This window comes from Rhinolophus sinicus, chromosome 1, assembly GCF_057876585.1.
Source record: "Rhinolophus sinicus isolate RSI-liver-muscle chromosome 1, RSI-T2T, whole genome shotgun sequence".
Classification (NCBI taxonomy): domain Eukaryota; kingdom Metazoa; phylum Chordata; class Mammalia; order Chiroptera; family Rhinolophidae; genus Rhinolophus; species Rhinolophus sinicus.
The window spans coordinates 164457347-164481477 of record NC_142501.1 but is presented as its reverse complement, the minus strand read 5'-3'; the positions used below and the strand labels follow the sequence as shown (position 1 = coordinate 164481477).

Sequence of the window (24131 nt, the reverse complement as noted above, 5' to 3'; positions counted from 1 at the left end):
TTTTTATCCTGGACTACCAAGCGTTTCTAGCCATAGTAATCAGTTTTACCCTCTCGTCATCTTCTAAATTTCACTTGGTATCTCTTGAAGTAGGCCTTATTCTTGACAACTTTAACAAACCCCATCCTGTGGAACAGAGACCTCTTAGTTCTAATTTTTAATAGTGGATGTCAGTGGATATAAGCCACATAAACAAAAGCTCTTTAGGGGCCCCAGTAATTTTTAAGAGTGTAAAGGGATCCTGGAAACGAACCATTTGAGGACTGCTGATTTAGGGAGACATTTTCCTGGCTACGTTGTAGTAATTGGATGAGTTAACTTTGATTCATGCTGCACTTAAAGCCAAATACATTCACTACCTGAATGCTAAGCATAGTAAGCTTGACTGTTGCTTTTTTCTCATTGGGAGAAAAGTCATAATGGTAGTCTATACCAAAACATTCTCATGCATGCATTAATGCCTGTTTTACCTTTCCTAATTCCAAACAAGTTTAGGTAATCATGAATAAACTGGAAAACAAAAAAGCCCCCTATAAGAACTCATGCTTCTGAGAGATTGGTTTCAATCCAATGAAAATATATTTAAATCAGCAGAGGTTAAAATCCACCCTATAGAAAGACACTTGGAAATCTTGTCGTAACAGTGCCCCTATTTTCTTGTTGTCCAATTTATAGAACACTTGTTTCTTTCCTTCTTTTCTTTCTTCCTCACCTCTTCTTTTATTCATTTCCTTCTTCTTTCCTTTTGCCTTATTATAGCTGGAAGTATTTCCTCATGTTTGCAGTTTTCAGTTTCTGCTAGTGTCCTCTAAGAAAGATGCTGAATCGGTACATATGAGCAAGACATTGACAAAGTGTAGGTGTGTCTTTGTGTTCTCAGCTGTAGGCTTAAGCAGACTTCCATTCGGTATGTAAAATTCAACACTGGAGTCTGTGCTGGGCTTCTATTCTTAGATTTCTAGAGGCTGCGAAGTAGGATTAGGGGGAAGATTTTAAGATTTATACCTTCTAGAATAAATGACTCCAAAATACGTGCTACTGTTATATTGTGTTCTTCATAGATTTCTTTCTCATTTTTCCTCTAGTCCAAGAGTCACTCCCGAGTTGGCCTCAAATCAAGCACAAAGCAAAAGGTATGTTTTAACCCTTTGTGCATTGTTTCTTTAAAAAAAGTTGTTTTGGTAGGTGCTTTAATTTTTGTTCCAGAAGAGAATGACTTGAGAGGCAAAGATACACCCAGAAACAAGGTATTTTTGGATTTTCATTTACTTTGCCTACATAATAGCAAAACTGAATTTGGAGAGAAATCCTTGAACTGAAATGGAACGAGATAGTCTGGAAACCCAAGGACAGAATCTGAGAGTTTCCCATGGCTTATAACCAATTTTGAAAGCAAAGTCAGAAGATATTCTTCCAGATTCAGCTCTTTTATTTTCTAAGCCCTTCAAAGTAAAGGCATTTCTTCCGATTTCAGTTCATATTTTCACTAAACTTTATTTTCTTATCATCTTCTATGGAGAATAACCCTCACCTGTGACCTGTAGTAAGTTGGCTGAAGCATGAGCTTTGAGAGTCAGAATGAGTTGGTTTCAATTCCTGGTTCTGTCACTTTACTAGATATATGATCTTGAACATATTTGCATTAAAAAGATGATTGTAACTACTAGTATAATTTATTTTAGGGCTAAAATGAGATAATACGTGTGAAAGCACTTGTATCCTAGTGCCTAGCACAAAATAGGTGCTTAATAATAGGGGCTTTAAATTCTACAATATTCTGTTGATACTTTAGATATATAAGACAATAGGATTTTGAAATTCCAAAATCTCAAAATCTCAATCTTCAGACAGGCACGCACACACACACACACACACACACACGCGCACACACACACTTAAATTATGCGCATTCCTGGTGATACACAGGGCAATATAGATTTATTATATAGATTTATTATAATTTGGAGTTCATGTTAAAATTATTCTTCTAATGTAGATGTTTGAACTGTGTGAAGTACTTGTCTAATTTCAGGATGATGGGCATATTAACTCAGAATACCATTCTTGATATCAATTGTTAAGGAAATAACACTTCAAGAATGCAAAGCATCAAAGAGATGCTTCAGAAGATTAAAAGATGTAACACCTATGAGAGTACTAAGCCCAGTGCTTAAGTAGGCAGTAGTTATTTTGATTAGCGAAATATCATGTTGTTTGAAAAGAAGATGGACAGACCTTGTTTCCAACCCAGCTTCAACACTTACCAGAGAATGAGCTAACATTGATATAGCAAGCACTGTGCTCTAAGTAGAGTTATGAGCACTTAACCACCATCAACTCATTTAATATTCTCAGTAGCCCTCTGAGGTAAGTGTTCTTTTATCCCTCAGGGTCCGTCAGGAGAATGAGATCACATCAATAATTTCAACAGAGAGAATTTAATATCATGAATTGTTAACTGGTTATAAAGTTGTTAACTAGGTAAAGGAAAGAATAAAAAGAGAACTTTAGGATATCACACGAGTAGCAATTCCAGGCAGTAGCTACCACCCCCAGGACTGAGGGAAGATAGGAGAGTGGGATTATTAAAACTTCTTAGATACTTAGAGGAAAGGCCCACAGAGTTGAAATTCAGACTTCTGAGGGGAGGGTTCTGGCCAGCACACTGTGAGGCTGATTCTTCAAGTCCTGGGAGAGAATTGCAAACTGGCTGGGCAGGAAGGTGGGAAGGGTGGTGCTACTGAGGTGAGGCTCAGAGGAAGCTCTCAAGAAGCAGCCAGTTCCTTCTTGCTCCACCAGCTCTGCAGCCCCTCTAGCGCCCCCTACTGGCAGAGCTAGCAAGACGCCAGCTGACTAAGCAGGGATGTGTTTTGCAGAGTCCCAGGCTTAGCATTACAAAGCTGGTTCCAGAAAGATAGGTTTATAGGTGAGAGAGAATAATTTAATTGGTACAATTATTAACTCCATTTTGTAGACAAGGAAACTGCGGCAGAGATGTGATAAGCTGTGTTTGCCTAGTGCTATGGTCTGAATATTTGTGTTTCCCCCAAATTCAATCATTAGTAACCCCCAGAGGTAATGGGATTAGGAGGTGGGCTCTTATGAATGGGCACTTCCACCATGTTAGACACAGTGAGAAGTCTGCAACCCTCACCTGACTGTTCTGACACCCTGAGCTCGGGCTTTCAGCCTCCAGACTGTGAGGAATAAATTTCTGTTGTTTAGAAGCTACCTAGTGTGAGGTATTTTGTTATATAGTCACCCTCCCTTAGCTGCAGTTTTGCTTTACGTGGTTTCAGTTATTCCTGGTCAACTGTGGTCTGAAAATATTAAATGGGAAATTTCAGAAATAAACAATTTATAAGTTTCAAGTCGTGCGCTATTCTGAGCAGCGTGATGAAATCTTATTGTTTTGCTGTATCCCACCTGGAACGTGAATCATCTCTTTGTCAGCATGTCCATGCTGTACATGCTCCCCACCTGTTAGTCACTTGGTAGCCATCTTGGTTATCAGATTCACTGTCATGATAGTGTAGGACTTGTGTTTAGGTGACCCTTATTTTACTTACTAATGGCCCCAAAGCGCAAGAGTAGTGATGCTGGCCAAAGAGAGTAGGATATGCCAAAGAGAAGCTATAACGTGCTTCCTTTAAGTGAAATGGTGAGTACAGTACAATAAGATATTGAGAGAAAAAAAGACAGACCACATTCACATAACTTTCATGACAGTACATTGTTATAATTGTTCTATTTTATTATTAGTCATTCTTGTTGATCTCTTACTGTGCCTAATTTATAAATTAAACTTTATCATATGTATGTATGTACAGAAAAACATGGTATATGTAGGGTTCAGTACTGTCTGCGGTTTCAGGCATCCACTAGGGATCTTGGGACATGCTCTGTATATGGGGGGCAGGGGCTGTAGTAGCCTGAACAGACTGAGATACCCATCTAGAAAAAGGCAGGATCAGAATTTAAACTTAGATAACCTGGCTCCAAAGTTCAAACTCTTAACTTTTTGAACCAGTGACCATGAGCAAAAACACTTCTGTATGCCTGACTTTTAAAATCTGCAAAATGAGGATGGTAATTCCTAACTTGTTGGGTTGTTCTAAGGATTAAATAAACTAAGGATCCTTATAAATGATGTGCCTATCATATTTCCTGGTACATAGTAAATTCCTAATAAACAGTAGCTCTTACTCAATATAGCATTTTTCTTGTTTTGAGTACAGATAGGAACTTCATTTTGCCTCAGTGACTCTATGTGTTTAGAAAGTATTGCCTTTGCCTTGGGGTTGTTTATTTAGTTGATGAGTCTCTCTCCAGCTTAGCATATTTAAGCGTTTATGTTGGAAAGTGAACAGTAGAGAGAATATAATGCTGTGGCTTGATCAATGGAGGCTTTATTGATGATGTCCTTAAAATCAGAATTTATCAGGGGCTGCATCAGAGCACTAAGTCTTTCACTTCAGACTGTAAGTGGTGGGGGAATCATTGTGTTAATTCATTCCTCCTTTAGCACAACAATTATTTATTGGGTACCTAATTGCACCAGACACTGTGCTATGCATCAGGGATGATATAAACAGACGTACGGACCCTGGCATAGAGACTGTTTCTTTCAATCTAGGGGGAGAACATGATGCAAACACCCAGCTGCGTCTTCTCCCTCCCTCCTCCTTGACCTTGACACGTAGGCATGTTTCTTGCTACACAGATATAATGTTATCCTATAGATAAAATATCTACTTGGCCTACTATGGAGTCAACCCATATCTAAGGGAGATTGTATGGGAGGGAGTAGAGAGGTCTGTGAGAATGGCAACTGCTTCTCCTGAAGAACAAAGGCATTGATTAAATGGGGAAGAGGCAAGGCTCGAGCAGATACTGGGAACAAGTGGGAAAAGGCCGAAAGGCAGCAGCCCTGGAAAGCTCTTGTGTCCCTGGTGGTAGGTAGGTCAGAGACGTTTGTGTACAGGGATGTGAGAGCACAGCTGGGTGCTGTGATACTGTTGGGCCCTTTTGCTCTTGCATGGTCAGTAGATTGGGAGACAGAGGCTGCAAGAGGCAGGGCCTTACAGCCATGGAGGTAGCTAACTGTGATAGGGTCAGGGACATCTTCTGTATAAATCAGACTGTTTTATGCTTTATTTCCCCTCTGTGTTTACTCTCCTTTTGCTTAAAAGTGTCAAATATCCCAGTATCCTTAAGGAAATTAAGGGAAAGGCTTTATGTATGTGCTTTGGCTAGGACCTTAAGAAGAAGTTGGCCTTAGAGACTAGCATGGTAGTGGTGGCATCCAGGATGCTCATGAGAGAACTCCAAGGTCATAGAAATGTGGTCAATATCATACTAAGTCTTGTCGATCTTTGTAGAAATTCTGGTAAAAATTAAGGAGGTTAGGTTATATTGAAGTCTTATTTTGTAGGACATGGGGATACCCAAAACCCATTCTTGACCACCCTCAGCTCAAGGGAATCAGAAGAAAAGAAATGCAGAGAAAAACAAAGACAGGCAGATGACTGTTCTGTTACCGCAACGCAGAACTTCAGTGAGTGATTCTGAAATAAATAGAAGACTCTTTTGTCTCTTTCCCACAAAACCCACTTTCAACTCCCTAAGTATCTTTTCAATATTAATAGCAATATTATTCATAAAAATAGCATGCAATCACTGTTCTGGTTGCTTTGCAAGCATTCAGCGCGTTGTACTGTTTTCATTTGATTTCAATCAGAATGAAATTAAGTCACCAAAGCCTTCAGTTAACGGAGTATTTTAAATATTCCTAGTCTCCTGCCCAAACATTTCTTGGTGTTCAGTAATCTTGAGTTTATTATATCCTTTCTTTTATCAAAGCCATCTTCTTAGATCTGGTAAATAAATTCACAGTAAGTTATACTTGAATTATGTGGTTTGAAGTTTAATCTCTCCTAAAGGTATTTGCATTTTAATAGGTGACAGAAGCTAATGAAATTGATTTGAAGGGGTGGAATTTCTTGTGTTAGCAAGCCGGGAACAATTTTTGGTTAGTAGAAAGATCTTATCCTTGCTCCTAAAATTACATTTTTATCTGTAAGATCAATTCAGATGAAATATTAACTGATTAGGTGACCCAGGGTCACAAATGTATATAGTTAGTTGGTAGGGAGCCAGTACCCAGTTTGGAGCACTGAGCTGACACTTTTCTATTCAGCCCACCATCATCTCTTCCCCGTCCATTTCCCATCAGCCTCCTTGTTTATGAGTGTAATGTCCCTCTTTCCCACAGAACTACAAGCATTCTTCCAAACAGAAATTGTGTTTTATTTTCTCTCTGGCACCCAGTATCTGAGACCTTCCTAAATATTGATAAGTATATTGAAAAAATACCCCATGCCCCCTTTACACCTAAGCAAATCATGCCATGGATGGTAATGGAGCCCAATGTTAGTCTCAGGTCTCTGGAGAAGTAGCTTTTAGTTTTTCCTGCTAAAGACTATAAAAGGCTCTTGAACATTTCCTGTGGTTTTATTTTTATTTGTTAATTCTATCCTTGTGCTCCATCAGTAGTGTTCTTCTGCTCTTCTGATCGCTCCGTTCAATTTTTTTCCCCACTCCCGCAGCCTCCCCCACTGTCAACAACCCCGACCAGAGTGATGCATTTGTTATGATTGATGAACCTACATTGGTGCCTCATTGTCACCCCAAGTCCACAGCTCGACATTATAGTTGCCATGCAGAACAGTTTCACTTAAAATCCTCTGTGCTCCACCTGTTATTCACGCCTCCCTCTTCCTAAGCCCTGATCTTTTTACCTTCTCCATAGTTTTACCTTTTCCAGAATGTCTTATGATTGGAATCATACAGTATGTAGCCTCTTCAGATTGGTTTCCTTCACAAAGCAATATGCATTTAAAGTTCCTCCACATCTTTTCATGGCTTGATACCTCAGTTCCTTTTAGCACCAAACACTTTTCCATTGTCTGGAGGTACCACGGTTTATTTATCCATCCACCTACTGAAGGATATCTTGGTTGCTTCCAAGTTTTGGCAATTATGAATAAAGCTGCTATAATCATCCATGTGCAGGTTTTTGTGTGAATATAAGCTGTCCAGTCATTTGTGTAAATAACAAAGAGTGTGACTGCTGGATCAATTTTTCTGTTTTCATTTTCTTCCCATAAATGACTCAGAGCCTTTGCTTGCTTGTCAAGTAGCTGCTGCAACTCGTGTGTTTTCCCACGTGTGTTTCATGTTCTTGGCCATTTGCTTCCTGCATGGGGCCTCTAGAGTCTCCAAGAATGATCTACGCCCCGTTTGGGGGAATATAAGGAAAGAGAGAAACACGATGTGACCACAGTACACTGAAGTTTTAATGTAGCAGCCAGGTATGGGCAAGTGAGGAAGTAGAAAAGAGGTGTTTATAGCACCCAAGAGTTAAATTCTGTCCACTCATGCAGTTCCTACTGACATGAAAAAAGTCATTTGGGCCTCTTCCATCGCTGTGAGGATCTGAATCTAGCTTAAGGGAAATTAAAAGTCACTGCTTTCTGGTAGTGACAATTCCCCTTGAAGTTCCTGACAGGAGATGGCGAGGAAATCAGACTCCTTGAAGTGGAGTCCATATTATCTTTCGTCCACGTTATCTTTTCATGGCTTAGGAAAGATGCCTAGTGGCTTTCTGGAAGATGCAGCCTGAATAAAAAATGACAGAACCATCAAGATTAATTTAGAGGAGATGGAGATCCCCTCTACAGACTCACAACAACAGGGATTCTAGGAGAGCCTGCTAGTTTATTCCAGAAGCAAACTAACAAACCTGAATTATCAGTTTTATATTTTCTCTTTTAAAAAATACTATTAAGTTTTTCTAGAAAGAAGGAAGCTTTTGACACAAATATTGTTCAAAGGATCAAAGGCTGTGCGTTAGAAACACTGATGATAAAAGTTTTACAATCATCTCATTGCTGAATTTTAACCATAAAAGATCCAGAAACATAAACTGGGCATTTCAGCAATGTAGGTCAAATTCTGTTGCCATGAGCTCCAGGGACTGGCTGTCTAGTGCTTTTTTGCCCTTTAAAACTTGTGTTATATTAAACACTACTTGGAAAATAGGAGCCTTGGGCTGAGGCTTTGGGAGAGTACCATGGATTTTTAATGTGATGGCATTTGTTACATGAGTATGGGAGTCATTTTACTTTTCACTTACTCCTTTTCTTTTCCCTTGCCTTGGTGGAGGGCAACCTCAGTGTTACCAAAGCTGGTAGCCCCTCTGCATCTCATTCCCCTGCGGTTCAGGTCAAAGTCGCCATTGTTCCTGTCTTTTCTCCCCTAGTTTCCCAACACCCTGAGACATTCCAGAGATAGAATGCATGCTCACTTAAGTTACAGCCTAGCATCTCAAACTCAAAGGAGTTGGCTTCAAGGGTGGTGTGGACCAGCGGTTTTAAGAACCCCCTTCATCAAAGAGCAAATGGATTTGTATAAATCCTGTGGGAGGTGAGGTCTGAGCTGGATTGCTCAAAGCAGCCACCTTGTATTTCTGAATCGAAGGAAAAATAATCATGCCTCCGAATACAGCTCTCCTTGTTCAATATTAAATATTGTCATGGCCCAATTCCCCTGTGGTTCTTCGAGTTTCAGGAGGTTTCTTCGAGCTGGTCCTCTAATGGGCGTTTCTGGCCTGAGTTAAACCAGCATTTCGGAATGACAAGGAGAACCAGTGCACTAGGAGATGGAGACTAGATGAGGTCTTGCTGGGACATGTCACAAAGGATCTATAAAGCAATCCAAATACAATGCAATTTCTTCTATCCTCTCTTCCCTCTCCTCATTTTTTTTTTTTTTTTTGGTTTATATTTCATGCTAAGCAGTTGAGCTTCTGTCTTGTTTTGAGGTCTCCTTGCCTATGGCTTTGCCTACCCCTTGCAGAGTAGCCTTTCAAGATGTTTTCTGCAAAGACTGTTTCCTCCCTAAGGCTCTGGCTGTTAACATTCTTGTTCAAGCCATTCTTCCTTCAGCCTAAAATGACCTTCAACTGCCAATCCCTCGGTTTGATTGATGCATGGTGATGCATCAAACCTCATATTTCCAAGCAGCTTCTTTGACCTCCGCTGTCATGGGTAGGTTCTTCTCTTGGGTTTTCACTGGTCTCCAAACTTACTTAGCTTTCACCTATCACCTGTTTTGTTTTGTCTGTGTGCAGACACTGTGCTAAGCACTTCATATGCATTTTGTCACTTATATCATATATCAATCACATGTGTTAGTTATTATTTAGCTCCATTTTACAGATGGGGAAATTGGGACTCAGAGAGTAAATATTCAAAATCTAAAGACAAAAACAAAAAAGGATTCTTTTTCTTAGAATCCTTTATGTTCACAAAAGATTAAATTTCGATGGATTGCATTTTAAAGAGTTAAATATTCATAACTTTTTATACTTACATGTAGTATATAGAGAAAAGTTAGAGACTATGCCGCAAACTCTTCAGGATGCCTGCTTTTAGAACCGATTACTCCTGACTGAACACAAATATGCTGATGGTATTTGTGCTAGTGGGATTATGACATTTTGGGTGTTTTCCAAGTTTTCTGCTTTCCACAAATCTCAATCATTCGTAACAGTTTCTGATTATATTTCAGTTTCCGATGATATTATCTTTGAAATTAAAACAAACAGGAAAAGTAATGTTTCAAAGAAATCATTGTACTGATCACATTAATGAGTGCTTGTTCGGTTTGTACAATAGATTTTTCTCTGCCAAATTTAATTTTTTGCTTCAAAGATTTCATGCTTGAATCAACTTTTTCTTTTCTCTTAATGATGAGTATCATTGCAAGCATTAATTATAATATCTAGTGCTCACACTATGATTTTCAGCCCCAAATGTAGAAACACATTTTTGAATTCAGTGATCCTTTCAATTTAAGCCTCTCATAGGAGAGAGGCAGCAAATATTTACATTTTGTAGAAGGGCTTGGAGGTTAGGTGACTAACACAATAGCCACAACAACAAACTGGATACATTTTTCTTTGATCTGATTGGAAATATACTTTATTGCCAAGCTGCCTAGTCTGTCCCCAGAGCTGTTTCCAAGGCTGCTAGTGAGGTTTGGGAAACAGCCTACATGCTGCTCCAAGCCTGAGTCAGAAGGCTTTCCCTGTGGTTTTGATTTCTAATTTCGTCAGCTGCAAAAGCAAAGACTTGATTCCCCCTTGCTTTGTTCTTTGGTGTTAGACTTGCAGGCAGTGTGTGATCTTGGTAAGCTATTTCTCACACAGGGACCTTGGATGGTTCTGTTGCAGTGTGCGGGGTGTGGATGTGCTGGTCCTGACCCTGTGGAAGGTCCTGCCGTGCCTGTCTTGCCCTCGCTCTGCTCAGGCACCAGTGATGGGGATGGAACCTGGCATGTTGCATTGATTCCCAGGATCCTCATTGTCCGTTGGTCTCCGGCAGGGGTCAACCAATGCGGGGGCACTGAAGGGTCGGAGGGTGGAGGAAGCCAGGGCACCAGGTCCCCCAGGGGGCCCCAGCTGTTGCTTCCTGCCTTCTTCCTCTGGCCTAGGGCTGTCGTGCCTTTCTGCTGTTGCTAATTTCTGAGCGGTGTCACTTTCCTGTTAGGCTTCTCAACAGCTCTTCCTTCGCTTGGGCCACTAATTCTCTGTTACTAAAACCCCTCTTTTAGGTGTGTGAAGTGGCTTCTGATTTCCTAGTTAGACCCTGACTGATACAGGTGTCACTTCTCAGGGGTGATTGCCAACAGAATGAACCATTGTCTTTGTAAGAATTTTTGGAAAATTAAATTTTACAAAATTTGCCTCATTATAAGCCTCAAGAAACAGAATAATGTGCGAAAACAGGTAATAACTTTATCATTTTATAGGCAGGTATTTCTGTGCTGATGGATTGTTTTCATGTAGTGCTATAAAATGAGACATGTTGTTTACATAGATCTTTGAATTTCTTTGTATATCTTGGATTTCTAGCATTTTGTAATTACCCAATGATATAATGTTACTAGTAATATAGTATATAAAATTGCTAGTTATATATACTAGTTACTAGTAAGTAATATAGTAATATAAAATTACTATAAGTTAGGCTGTGAAGTAAGGTTACATGATTTTCCTGGATGGAGGAAAAGTGTCTATTCTGGACAAGTTACTGGCATTAATAAGTAAGGGGCTAGTATATAGTAGCTACTGCATTTCTTTAACCACATGGTATTCTGCAGTGGGGAAACCACAGGACTAGGAATCGGAAAGCATAGATCTTATCTTAATTTGGGTTCACTAGAGACAGGGATGCACAAGTGATTTATTGAGGGAAGGACCTATAAGGAAGTGAGGGAGCAGGACCGGGCGGGGGAAGGAGATAAGCAAAGATGTGTTTCCACTGAAGTCTAGCTTAAGTTTGATGACATGGGGAGCTCTGGAGCATGAATGACGTCCTACCGTGAGACAGGGAGGCTGGGCTTTGGTACCTGTGTCGGTCAGTCATTCACTGTGGGTTGCCCCTGGTGGGGTAGAAGCACATACCTTCCCAGGCATTCGTATCCATGGGACGGCAATTCTCTGGAGAAACGTATGGCTAGGAGCTCTTAGCGGCAACACTTATAGCAGCAGAGAGATAGATAAAGGAGATATGTGTGCACCCATAGCATCTACTACAGATATCAGCACACGGCTTACAAACCCTTCGGCGCTGGACAAGACACATAACTGCTCTAAGCCTCAGGTTTCTTATCTGTTTAAATAATGACAGAGACAGGGAGTTGGTAATAACAACCAGCCTATCACTTTTTCTATCACTCACAAATGTGCTTTCAAAGAACTAAAGTGCTGTGGCAGTAAGTGGCTAGTCTGTTGGGAGAGAGGGCCATGCAAAGTTATAAAGCTAGTGTGAACACTCCAGTTTCGGCACGATTTCAGTCTCCCCTTGGATTCCTCTGAAAACATCGTCCGAGAAAAGGTGAAGGCAGTTTATTTGGGAAGTGATCCTAGCAGGCAGGGTTGCAGCAGTGGGAGAGTGAGGCAGGGGTGAGGGAAGGCTAGTGTACTGCTATACCATTGAGGTCTCTGCAGGGTGTGGGCAGGGCTCCGGCAGGTGCATCGAGGCACTTGAGTCAGGGCCTGCGTGGCACTGCCGGCATGGCACTCCAGGGCCTGAAGTGTGCCCTTTGCTCCACTACACTCTTGGCACTGCTCAGATGCATCGATGCTCTTCATTCATTCCATTCCATCAGTGATTCTTCAAAGAGTAGGCTGACCCCTGCCTCTAAGAAAAGATTTATCAGTGCCATAAGCTACAGTCCCCCTTGCTGCAGGAGATTCCGAGGCCACAGTTGATATCCATCACTTCTCTCCTCCACAGCCCATTCTAGACTTCCCTCCACCTCAGCCAGAACTTCTGGAGTCACTTGGTCAGTAGGTGACCTTGATCCTCACCCTGAGGGGTCTGAGACTGGGTTGACTGACTTCCTGCAATTGCCCGTTCCCTGTGATCAGTGGATATGGAACCACCAAGAGAGACGCCAGCGAATCCCCTGAGATCCAGACTTACTCCTCCTTTCCCCCCATTGTGTAGCAGCAACCTCCAATATGAGGCCATTTAAATATCTATCAGGCAGGGTCCTTCTGGATGATGTCATATACAATAGGAGCAGTGGATCATGGGCCCATTGTTGCATCTTCTCTAGGAGAGAGGTCGTTACCATAAAGTAAGTCTAACTCATACAATTGTCCATCCCTGCCATGGCAGAAATCAGAGGTGAGCCCCAAACAATCTCAGTTGGGGTACCAGGTGTGTCTGCTACAGTTACTATCACAGACCTTTTGTGAGAGTCCTCTTTGCATGGGATGCTGGCCTAGGAGCTGTGCCCAAGAAGTACACAGACACTGGTTCTGCCCTCTTTGATCTTCTGTACACATATTATTCAGGAAACTGGGTAGCTGTTATGTGCCACGTTCTGTGTTAGAGATACAAATAAGAGTAAGTTTCTGTCTTTTGGGAACTCACCACCTAGCACAGGAAATAGATACATAAACAACGAAATAACTGTATTTCGTAATTGATGCTTTTAATATAGGGAGCACAAAAAAGAGAGTAATAATCCTGCGTGAAAAAGTCTGGAAAGGCTTCATATTGGAGGTGATATTGGGGTTGACCATTCAATGATGAAGATGAGTTTTCAAAATAAGTACTCGTAGATAGAAGGCATGCTCGGTAGAGAAAACACCATCAGCAAAGGCATTGAGACATGAAGGAATCGGGCATGATTAGGGAATGACAGGAGCTTCAGGGACGAAAGCAAAAGATGTGTGCAGCATGGGAGGAGGAAGAAATGGTTGAACCAGATCACACTGAAAAACCCCGTATAATATTCTAAGGAATTTGGACCTGACAGACATCTCCAACATCGACATATGTGTACAGACCCTGCAGTCAGCATCATGGAAATATTAAACTTGGAGTGAAGCTCTCAGAGCCTATGCCACGGCACTACCAGAAAGCTGAAGCTGGAAGTAACTTCCTCCGCCAGCTTCGAATATGTTTCATATGAAATCCTACAATGGAAACCAGCATGATCTAATAAAGTCAGAGCTGTTCTGATTGAAGCAGTGAAGGCAGTGCGCTCAGGGGAGTCTGAAGGGAAGGGGCCCTGAGACTTACCTTACTATCTCTCCTTGCTTTCTTTGTTTACCATGTGAAAGAAGAAAAAAACCCAAAAAGTCATGTGAAATCATGTATGTCTTATCTTAGGCTAGAACATGAATCTTTGATAGAGACTGAAACCCTTTCTTCTTATGGTTATATTCAGAAATGTTATGCTATGAACAGAATCTCAAATGACGTAAGTGAAATTTTATTTCATAAAATGTTGGGTGGTAGTAAGAGTCTGATCAATGTTGGCTATTATTATTTTAATTGTTAAACAAAGCACTCAAACAAGTGTATTTTGGAAGCAGGAAGGGGAAAGGTGAGGAAGAGATGGGGTAAGAATGTGCTGAGGTCCTTGTTGGATTGGGGACTGGGGAAGGAGTCCCATGTCTGGCCTAGTGATGGGAAAGTTGTCTTTGATGTGCCACATTCCTGCTTTCTGAAATTATTCTACAGTCTCAACATTAAGCTCGGAAAATTAGCAAAAGACTTGGAACTGGAGTTGGTGGAGGCAAGTTACAAAAGACTCTGTCTCCAGGTTGCTCTGAGCTCTTATCTTTTGTACTATGATAACACCTATAGTCTTCTTAATGTGATCCCTAACAGTTATTTCTGTTGGATGAGAGGATCAAAGTCGGGTGGAAAAGCCGGGAGTAGGAAACACACCTATGAATGGAGGGTAGCAGGACCTAGGGGCCTGCTAGAAGTATCTATGGAATTTTTTCTAACTACCCTCCTCTCTTCTTCTACTAGTAGAAATGCTCATATGTCCCTCTGTGGAAGAGGGGAGGTGACTGGTAAGTCACAACAGTATGTCCTGTCTCTTGGGCATGTTGGGGAGAAGATGTTCAGAACCTCTGATTTAACCTTTGCTTTTGCCTTATCTTTTGACGTTTGAAGAGAATCATTTCTAATTTCATGTTCTTCACGACATCAGAAAATTGCTAGTTACCAGTATTTGTTTATTGCAGCCCTTAGAGTTGATAATAAATCCTAATTAATGTTAGCATAATAAAAAGGGTAGCTATCACTGCTCAAAGTCTTAGGCACATATGGTAGATAGTTCAGGACAAATGTCCAGATTTCTTTCCTGTTTTAGCAATGGGGACTGGAGTAAGGGAGGAGGTTTCATACGTGTCCATTGTGATACTCTGTCTTAAAGACATTCCCAGGGTTTGGAGTCACTTGTCACTTCTATACACTTCCAGTTTTGAGTGAGTAGTAATGATATGAAAAAGAAAAATGAGTGCAAAGAGCTTTGTATTTTGGTAATTTGGAGGCCATAGGATGGATGAGGGGGAGGAATGAATACTTTATAACCAAATCTTCTAAATGAAGTAAGTTTAGTACAAATGCGTAGCTTAGTTCTGTTAACGGAAAAGATTTCTTATTTCCTCGTATTTTAGAAATATTTAAGTTGTAAAGAGAAAGGGTACTGGGTTAACTGTATTGTAATTTCATCCAATTGTTTTTACATATAAGTATCACATGAGTACATACATGTGTTTTTAAAAGTCAAATAATGCTAAAAGACTTGTATATATTTAAATAAGTAGCTGTCATCCCCTCCCTCACGCAATGCTATTCTCCAGAGCCATTTAACTGCTTACAACTCCTTTCTTGTTATATGGCTTCCTATTTTGTGAAGCCAGAACTTTCAGTCTCATCCCCTATATTCTCACCTGCTGTATCCTTTCAATATCGTTATTTCGCAGTTTTTGATTAATTCAATTTTTGTGGTTTTTCTTATTTTTACTAAGTAAACATTATTTTTGCTGAGCCAAATAGTAGGCTATGATTATATTTGCTTGATTTTATAATCTTTTATTTTTCCTGAAATTAAAAATTGCCTCATTCATTGTTTTTATTTTCTTCACTGCCTTCAAATCTCTGCTCAACTCTTCCCTTACCCTGCAACAGCTTTGTAAAATGTCTTTCTTAAAAGTTTTCTCATCTCAAACCTATCAAATAATCTATCATATCTCCCCCTACCCTTTTTTTGAGAAATATCTTCTTTAGCCTCAGTTCTTCTGTTCGGCCCAGATTGGTTGCTCCCAGGGCCTGCTACAGAACTGCCGTCCTTTGCCTCATTCACTTTGCTTCTCTGTTTTGTGTCCAGAATTAATGTCATCTTCTTTCTTAGTTTAGTTCTTCATTCTCCTTCGCTTCCTGAAAAACCATGGGAGGTAAATTTTCTGAGACTACATATTTGAAAAAGAGCATTTATCTTACTTTGAGAGTTTGGCTAAATCTAGAATCCTTGGTTGCAATTTTTTTCCTTCAGAATTTTGAAGATAATACTACATTGACTTCTAGCTTATAATGTTGCTTTTGAGAAGATGAATGCTTTTCTTATATCTGATCCTTTGCCTGTGACCTGTTTTTCCATGCTGGAAAACTTTAAGATCTCATCTTTGTTATTCTCAAATTTTACAATGCTATCCTCAATACAGGTTCATTTTTCATTCATTTTGCTATGTCTTTAAAGCAAGAAATTCATGTTATTTAGTTCTGGTAAATTTCCTTGAGTTGTTTCTTTGAGAGCTTCTTCAATGATTTCTCTGTTCTCTCTTTCTGGAGCTCCTGTTGGTTGGCTTGAACCTGTTACTAATCTTAAGTTTTTTTGTCCTATTTTCCATCTCTTTGTCCTTTTGTCCTACTTTCTGGTTGAATTCCTTGGCTTAATCTTGCTGCCTTCTTACTGTTTCTTATTTTAAAATTGTAACAATACTTTTATATCTAAAAGAATTTTTTAATGTTTCTTTTTATAACATTTTTTAAAAATTTCATAGACATAGTTTAAACAATATTTTAAAACTACCTATTTCTTTTTTTCCACCAGTAAAAATGCTAATATGTCCCTCCTGCCACTCCCAAGAGAGTAAGGGACTATTGAGCCTCGTACCCACAAGTATGTCATATCCCTTGGGCATGTTAAGACACTCCAGAGAATAGAGTGTCTTTGTAGTTTTCTTTTCCTTCCTGCATTGTATCTGTTTCTCCTGAGTTCCTTTTATTTTCTCATTATTTGTTTGTCTCACTTTAATGTTATAGACTTTCCTCAAATGCCTGCAGTCCTTGGCTGTCCATTCATGTTTATGAATGAATCTTTAGAAAGCTGATTGGAAGTTCTGTGTCTATCGGACTTTTCAACTGGTGAACTTCACTGTAGGGTCATTAAGATGACAGGGCTTTTTCACAGGGGACCTTCACATGTCAGAATCTGCAATATTTTGTGTGGGGGTGGTTCAGTTTTTCTATCTTCTGGGTGTTCTCTCTGTTCAGTCTACAGACTTTCACTTAATCTCCCCATTTTCATTTGCCTGCCTTACTTCCACTATCCCTTTACCTCTTGTCTCTGAGTCTGGACCCCCACTTCCTCCTGCAGAGGTGGGGGAGGAGTAGTCAGACCCAGCTTTACCCCACCTTCTGAGTTACTGGTGCTCTTTGTCTGGATTCTGTAGGTATTTTTAATTTGCTTCTCATCATTATCTTCCTTTGCAAGCACTTAGTTGTACCCTTCCTCTCTGGCAGATCATTTACTTCTCTATTCCTGTTCATCATCTTACCTTTTAGTTCAGAATTAAAATTGTCTCCAAGGCTGATCAAAGGTTGAATTTGTGTTTCTAATTCTTATTTCTGTTACCGGAGAGTGGGCTCTCCATTGCGCAGTGTCCAGGTTCTTGGTGTCTCCAGCAAAGAATTGAACAAGATACTGAGGTAAAGTAGTGAAAGAGCAGTTTATTAGAAGAAAAAGTACACTTCAAAGAGACAGAGGTAGGCCTGAGCAGAAAACAGTGGCTCAAGGGCCATTATTAGAAGAGAAAGTATACTCCAAAGGGATTGGAGTGGGTCCAGAGCAAAGGAAAAGCTAAAAAAGGCACTGACTGGTGAGGACTTGGAGTTTTTATCTCTTTTTCTCTCATATGGGCTGTTTCTTTACATGGCATGGGACCACTTGATTGACACCTGTGATTGACAAGAGGCTATTACCTCATTTTTTTTTTTTTTAATTTTTTATACGGAAATATTGGGGGACAGTGTGTTTCTCCAGGGCCCTTCAGCTCTAAGTCGTTGTCCTTCAATCTAGTTGTGGAGGGTGCAACTCAGCTCCAAGTCCAGTCACCGTTTTCAATCTTTAGTTGCAGGGAGCGCAGCCCACCATCCCATGTGGGAATTGAACCGGCAACCTTGTTGTTGAAAGCTGGCACTCTAACCAACTGAGCCATCCGGCCACCCCTCTGGAGGCTCAGTGGCAGCTTGTTGTTTTCAATTTAGTCATGGAGGGCACAGCTCACTGGCCCACGTGGGAATCGAACTGGCAACCCTGTTGTTCAGAGCTTGCCCTCTAACCAACTGAGCCATATGGCCGTCCCTGTTACCTCATCTTTTTCAACTGTGCATATTCCTTCCCAGAATTCAGTCTGTTGTGATGATATTAATGAAATTCCAGGCATATGCATATTATAATGATAGTATAATGAGGCCCAGGTGAAATGAAGGTCGTTGTGGCCTTTGCTGCGCAGGTGTGAGTGGCTGGTTTAACCTAGTTGGGTATTTTGTACCCATTTGTTTCCTCATAGGGGTAGATAATTGCAGTGAAAGGGGTAAGTTTTGGGCAGAGAGGGGAGGTCTTTCGGGCGGTCGCATTCTATGGGTTGTGTTGGACATGCAGGAATGCAGAGACCCAATGCCTGTCTCTAACTGCCTGCCCTGTTTTTCCCTTGAGAGACGTGATCCCCATAAAATCTCTATGGAAAGTTGAGGGACAGGTCTTTTCTTATGTATCTGCTTCCTACTGGTTAGGGACGTAGAGCTGTCCCTACCTATTGAGGGATTCACGGAATTCTTGCCCTAGCTGATCTTAAATAAGAGGAAGGGGTTGGCTGTGTTGGCTTCTTTGGTTGGAACTAGTAATCTTGCTGGGGTATCATCTGTATCCCCAGTGCCCCTGAATGAGGAAAAATAGGTTTTGGTTAAATAGAGTTAAAAGTGTTGGCCCAAGAGGCAAGACCCAAAGTCACCGACATAAGGTGGCTGTGTGATAGAAATTCTGTTTAGCTTCCTGGAACCTGTGGTCTTTTCCTCTGGTTAATCCGGTCATTCAGGTGGCGGTGTTCACCCAGGAGCTGGGCCTGGAATGGCCTAGAGCAAGAGGCAGGGGACTTCCTATGATTCAGGCTAGGAACAATCTTCTGTTTAAGATTAAAAAGCTGATTTGAAAGGTCATTAAGATCAGGAACTAGGGAACTAAGAAACTGGGGGAAAGGAACTTAAGGAAAGGGAAACTTAAAATCCCTACAGGAAAGAAAACTTAAAGTTTTTCAGTGGGGGGCTACTTGTTGGTCTGTATCATTTCCATGAGTATTAGAGTGATTTTATGATGAGAGCAGTTGGAAAGATCTACCATCTTGAAACTGAAAATCCAGTAATCTGATGATCTTTAATTATAATGGGGAATATTTAGGGTAGTTAAATAAGTTGCTACATGGAACTTCTTTTTTTTCTTCTTCAGTTTCCCTTCTGACAAAAGCTGAAACACTGATCTTATGAAAACATATATTGTTCTTAAATTTGTTAGGTTAGATGGAGAAACAATCAAAATAATTGATTATGGCTGAAAATCACATTGCAGCATTTTTTTCCATCATTGATAGGAGGGGATTTCTTCCTTTCTTTTCATACAACCTCATATTTTCACGCCCATGTTAGAATACAGTGGAAGGAAATTGTGAATTTTCCAGGTGGCCTGTGTACTCTGCATTTTTGTACAGAAGTCCCAAATACAATCCTAACCTGTGGTAAGAGTGCTCAGTATTCTGATATCATCTGAACTGATACATCATGTTTCAATTAACAGAGAGAATAGAAAAATAGTCAGATGACTGGATTAGGTTGGGAGAAGGATGTTAAAGTGTTTCCTGAGAGAGTGATTTTGTGGGAGTGATGCAAACAGGAACCAGGGTATAGGTGGTCAAAGAGGGCAGTCGGTGATAATTGACATTGAACACTTACTATGTGGCAGGGACTCGGAAATGCTTCACATACATTGTCATGTAATCCTCTTATAACCCTATGTGGAAAGTACTGCTACCTCTATTTCACAGGTTAGGAAGCAGAGACTGAAATGACTTGCCCACATTTACACAGAACCAAGATTCAATCCCTGGCAGTCTGACCCTGGAGTCTTTGCCACTAACCTACTCCTTAGTGATGAAGAGACCTTGAAGATAGTGCATATAAAGAAGGGAGGCAGTGATCAGGCATCTACATCTTCCCTGAGGTGGTCTCCCTAATAAGACAAGTGTCCATCGGATACCCTACAAAATCTTTACAACATTATTGATTACACTGCACTGTACACCTGAAGCTGAAGCTGAACAATAATGAATGTCAACTACAACTTTATACACACACACACACACACACACACACACACATATATACATATACTTACAAGAAGCGGAGTACAGCATTAGGAATAGAGACAGTGGAAATGTAATGGCTCTGTGCGATGTCAGAGGGATAGTGGATGGGGCGAGAGGGATTGACACAGTGTGAGGGATATAAATGATAAACGTTTAAGTATTACTTTGTTTTATGCACCTGAAACTAATAAAAAAAAAAGTAAAAACCAAACAAAAAAAAGAAGGGAGGCAGAGGTATAGACGAAGCAGGCAGCCTGTATTGACAACATTAAAGGAAACTGTGCCCCAGGGGTCTTGTGAGTATTGCTGAGAAGAGGGGGTGAGGAAAAGAACTGTGTAAACATTTGCTTCTGCTTGAATATGTACCCCCCAGTGCCCCACCACCAATTAGGAGAGCCTTCTTGAAGAATGCTGCCTCAGCTTCTGAAAAGGAGACTCCAGGGCATGCATTAATGAGAGGAGGGGAGTTACAGCTGACAGAAAAATAAAGCTCTCAGCGGGAGCCCTTGGGTCCCTAGTGAGGCCTGGAGCAAGTTGACAGAGCAGCAAGAAACCCCTGCTGTTGGGCTCACCCTGACTCCTCAGCCTCCCTGCTGCATCTTGGAACAGAGCTCTCTCCCCCATGAGTCACCTTATATGGGACAATTAATGAGTAGTGTGATGACAGGAGACACCTCCCCTGATTGTTCATATCTTGGGGTTGTGACCAGATAATTCGCCATTGCCCTCCTGGTTCCATTAGAGGAGAAGTGCCTTTTCAGCAGTTTGCAGAATTAGGATGCAAAAGCAAAGGGCACAGAGTTAACTGCACACATCTTTCATTTACTGAGTCAATTGCTTTTGGAAGAAGCGTGGATTTAGAAGGGTGTCCTCTTTTGTTCCGAGATGCAGTCCCTCTTTAATCAGCATTAGGACGCTTATTAGAATCACTTTGAGCAAGAGTGACTGGACGCTGTTATCCACTAATTCAACACAAATGGAACTCCGTGAAAGTAGAGTTTTTGAAGGGGCTTTCTTGAACTTAATCTGACTCCCTTTCTAAAAGTGAGGAAACTGAAACTCAGAGATGTTTACCTAAGGGTGATGCCCAGGGCCACGCAGGAGTTGACACAGAAGTGGAACTACAGTTGACTTGCTCCCAATCCTGTGCTCTTTCCTCAGTACCACTTGGGTAGAGTTCCCTGTAGCGCAAAGTTTGCTAAAGCCAGTAACTCCTCAAGGCTTTAAAACACCTCTTGTCATGAGGACCCAGGAGATCATGCAGGAAGGTCATGTTAGTCAGTTGCTTATTAGCCATTTCTTTTTTGACTATGAAAGTGCTCAGTACATTTCTAGGCACATGGAGAAAAAAAAAAATAGGTCCTGCTTTATGTCTTTAAGTTTTCAGTCACATTGGAAGATGAGTAAGATAAACAAAAAACTTAATTACAACTTAGAGATAAATGCAGAGTTGCTCAAAAAAAGGAAAGGGATGGAGTAGGCTGGAATACTTGGGGAATGGAGAGGGTGGTATATGAGTGCATATGGAAGGGTGGGTAAGGATGGAAAGATGGAGGAGACATAGGAGGGCAAGAAAAGGGTTTTTTTGTACCAAGGGAAACATAGACTTAGAGTAGAAAAGAGAATGTTCTGGGCCAGCTTCAGAGTGTGAGGTAATGGTGAGGGATGTGTGTGTAGACACACATTTCTTTGATCCCTTTTGCTCTACTTGGTTTTCTTCCTCTCACAAGAATGCATAATTTAAAGTGAGACCAAAAAAGAAAAAAAGTGAGACCAAGAAAGAAAAAAGCCACTTTTTCTTGCACCTATACTTATTGTATTTCTTCATCTATCCATTTACCAACTACTTTTTGAAGGCAGAGGACAAAAATGGCCAACATTCAAAAAATTATTTTTAGGAGAGTTACTAGGAATCACTGAATATATTATCGACTAAATTCTAACCATCCCTCTCCAGAATTGATTTCAGGGATTTTTGTTTTTGTCAAAACAGTCCTCTATGTTTATCAGAATATCCACGTGGGAAGAATTTGTATTAATCTAATAAATTTAGAAAAGATAAGTGAAAATAAGATTAGCATGTATATGTCAATACCTACACAGGGGAGAAACTCCATAAATAAGGACAGGCAGAAGCAGTCATTTCCCCCTCAGCATTGCCCTAGTGTTGTGAACAATCTCTCTTATTCACCTCATCATGAGTTCCTAGAAGGAAGGGATTATGTCATGTGCACATCGCCAGTGTGTCTCATATACACCTACCTGGTAGAGGTTAATAAAACAACCTCTACCGTTCATTTAGTTGAATGAATAAGTGAATATATAAATGTAAATCTAGCTTTCATCCTATGTACTAATTAGGGTAATGCTAGCTGCTGCAATAAGTAAGCCCGTAAACTTTAGTGGCTTTGCACAACAAAATTGTAGTTATCACTTATAATAGTCTAATGTGGTATCCATAGTTGATGGGTGGCTTTTTTCTAACTGGTGAATCAGGGCCTCAGACTCCTTCTATCACATGGCTCGGCTTTGCACGGGGCTTCAGAGCCCTGTGCAGGTGGTGGGCAGACAGGGAAGAGACCAAAAATAGGGCACAAGTAACACATATCACTTATGCTCACATTCATTGAACTAGAACTACATGACCCTACCTAGGGGCAGGAACCTGGGCAGCTTTCTCAAAGAGAGACTCAACATGAAGGATGAGAAGTATGGATTTTAGTGCACAGTGGCCATCTCTACCACGTCTGGCCTTTAGCACTTTCTAGCTGTGTGATCTTAGGCAACTTCATAGCCTCTCCAGGCCTCAGTGCCTTACTTATAAATGGGCATAATATATTTATCCTGTAAGGTTGTTGCGAATATTAAATGGCACATGTATTTGAAATAGCTAGCTTTAGTGCTAAGCATATGCTTAATAGATGAGCTATTATAATACTGTTACTTTTCATATTTCAATTCAATTAAGATACTTATTGTGTTAACATTTATTTTTCTTCAACCATGATCATGGCACATGCAAAACTAGGGCAACTCAAGGAGAACGTGTAGCTGCATGTCTTAAGGTAGAAGAAGAGGTGGAGATTTCTAGTAATAACTCCTACAGGGGTCATGGCACACACTAAATCTAGGGTGACATATGGTACCCATTTGGCAGTGGACTTTAGATAAGAAGGAGAATTTTCTCTTGAAAACTTACTGCAGATCTGCTAAGCGAAGGTACATATTGTCAGTGTAAAAGGCTGATTGTCCCTTAGACACTCACCTCATCCTAGTGGAGGTAGATGGAATGGAATTATTAATGGATAAACCTGTCCCATAAGTGAAAGAGAATAAGAGACAAGACCCTGGGAAAGGGGAGCAGAGGGGTGTAAGGACTCAGGGCCATGGGCAGAGAAGAGGACGAAAGAAAAGAGAAGGGTAAAGAGAGGAAGGGAAGGGAAGTGGCACTGTGGTGGGCCACCTGGATCTCCTCTTCAGGACTGAGTTACTCATTCCTGGGCTGCTGGGAGCATATTTTCTGCTGAGGGCTCATAGCTGAGACCTCACCTAGAAACTGTCCTTGTTTGAAGGGCGCTTCCTAGCCCAAGGTTACAACCTCCCTTCTCCCTCAGTCAAGGTGACACTACCAACCTGTCGTAGACCCTCTGTAGGGCCGTCCCAGCTTTGCCGTTCCCAGTGGGGTTGGCTGAGGCCTCTGTTGTGAGTGAGTTCCACCGCTCCTTTTGCCCAGTTCTGCTGCCCCCATCCCTTCACAGCTGTGGTACCCAGAGCACTTCCCGGCAAAGTTTCTCATAGGACTCTCCACTTCAGAGTCTGTTTCCTGGAGAACTGTATCTACTAGAGTAGAGAAGAAAAGGGGAATGGTGGAAAGCAAACAGAAGAGGAGAGGACCCACAGGAGAGGGAATTTTTCCTTATGGATTGTCATATGCAGCAGTCCCAGAAGGCATCCATATGAAAGGCCTGCTCCTTGTTTACCTCCAGGAAAACTCAGTGCAGTTAGACAATGTGACTGCAACTGGAAGTAAAGGGCTCTTCATACATTCTTC

The 24131-nt window shown here is 41.0% G+C and overlaps 1 protein-coding gene across 3 annotated transcripts in view; it reads left to right on the top strand.

Annotated features, from left to right (window-relative positions):
• Window positions 1-24131, top strand: part of RASGEF1B (RasGEF domain family member 1B) — a 533671-nt gene that overhangs the window by 102898 nt on the left and 406642 nt on the right. For all 3 annotated transcript variants that reach the window (XM_074324368.2, XM_074324372.2, XM_074324371.2), the window contains exon 2: window positions 1086-1133. In XM_074324368.2, coding sequence (XP_074180469.1) covers window positions 1086-1133 — 48 coding nt within the window. The remainder of the gene's footprint in view (window positions 1-1085; window positions 1134-24131) is intronic.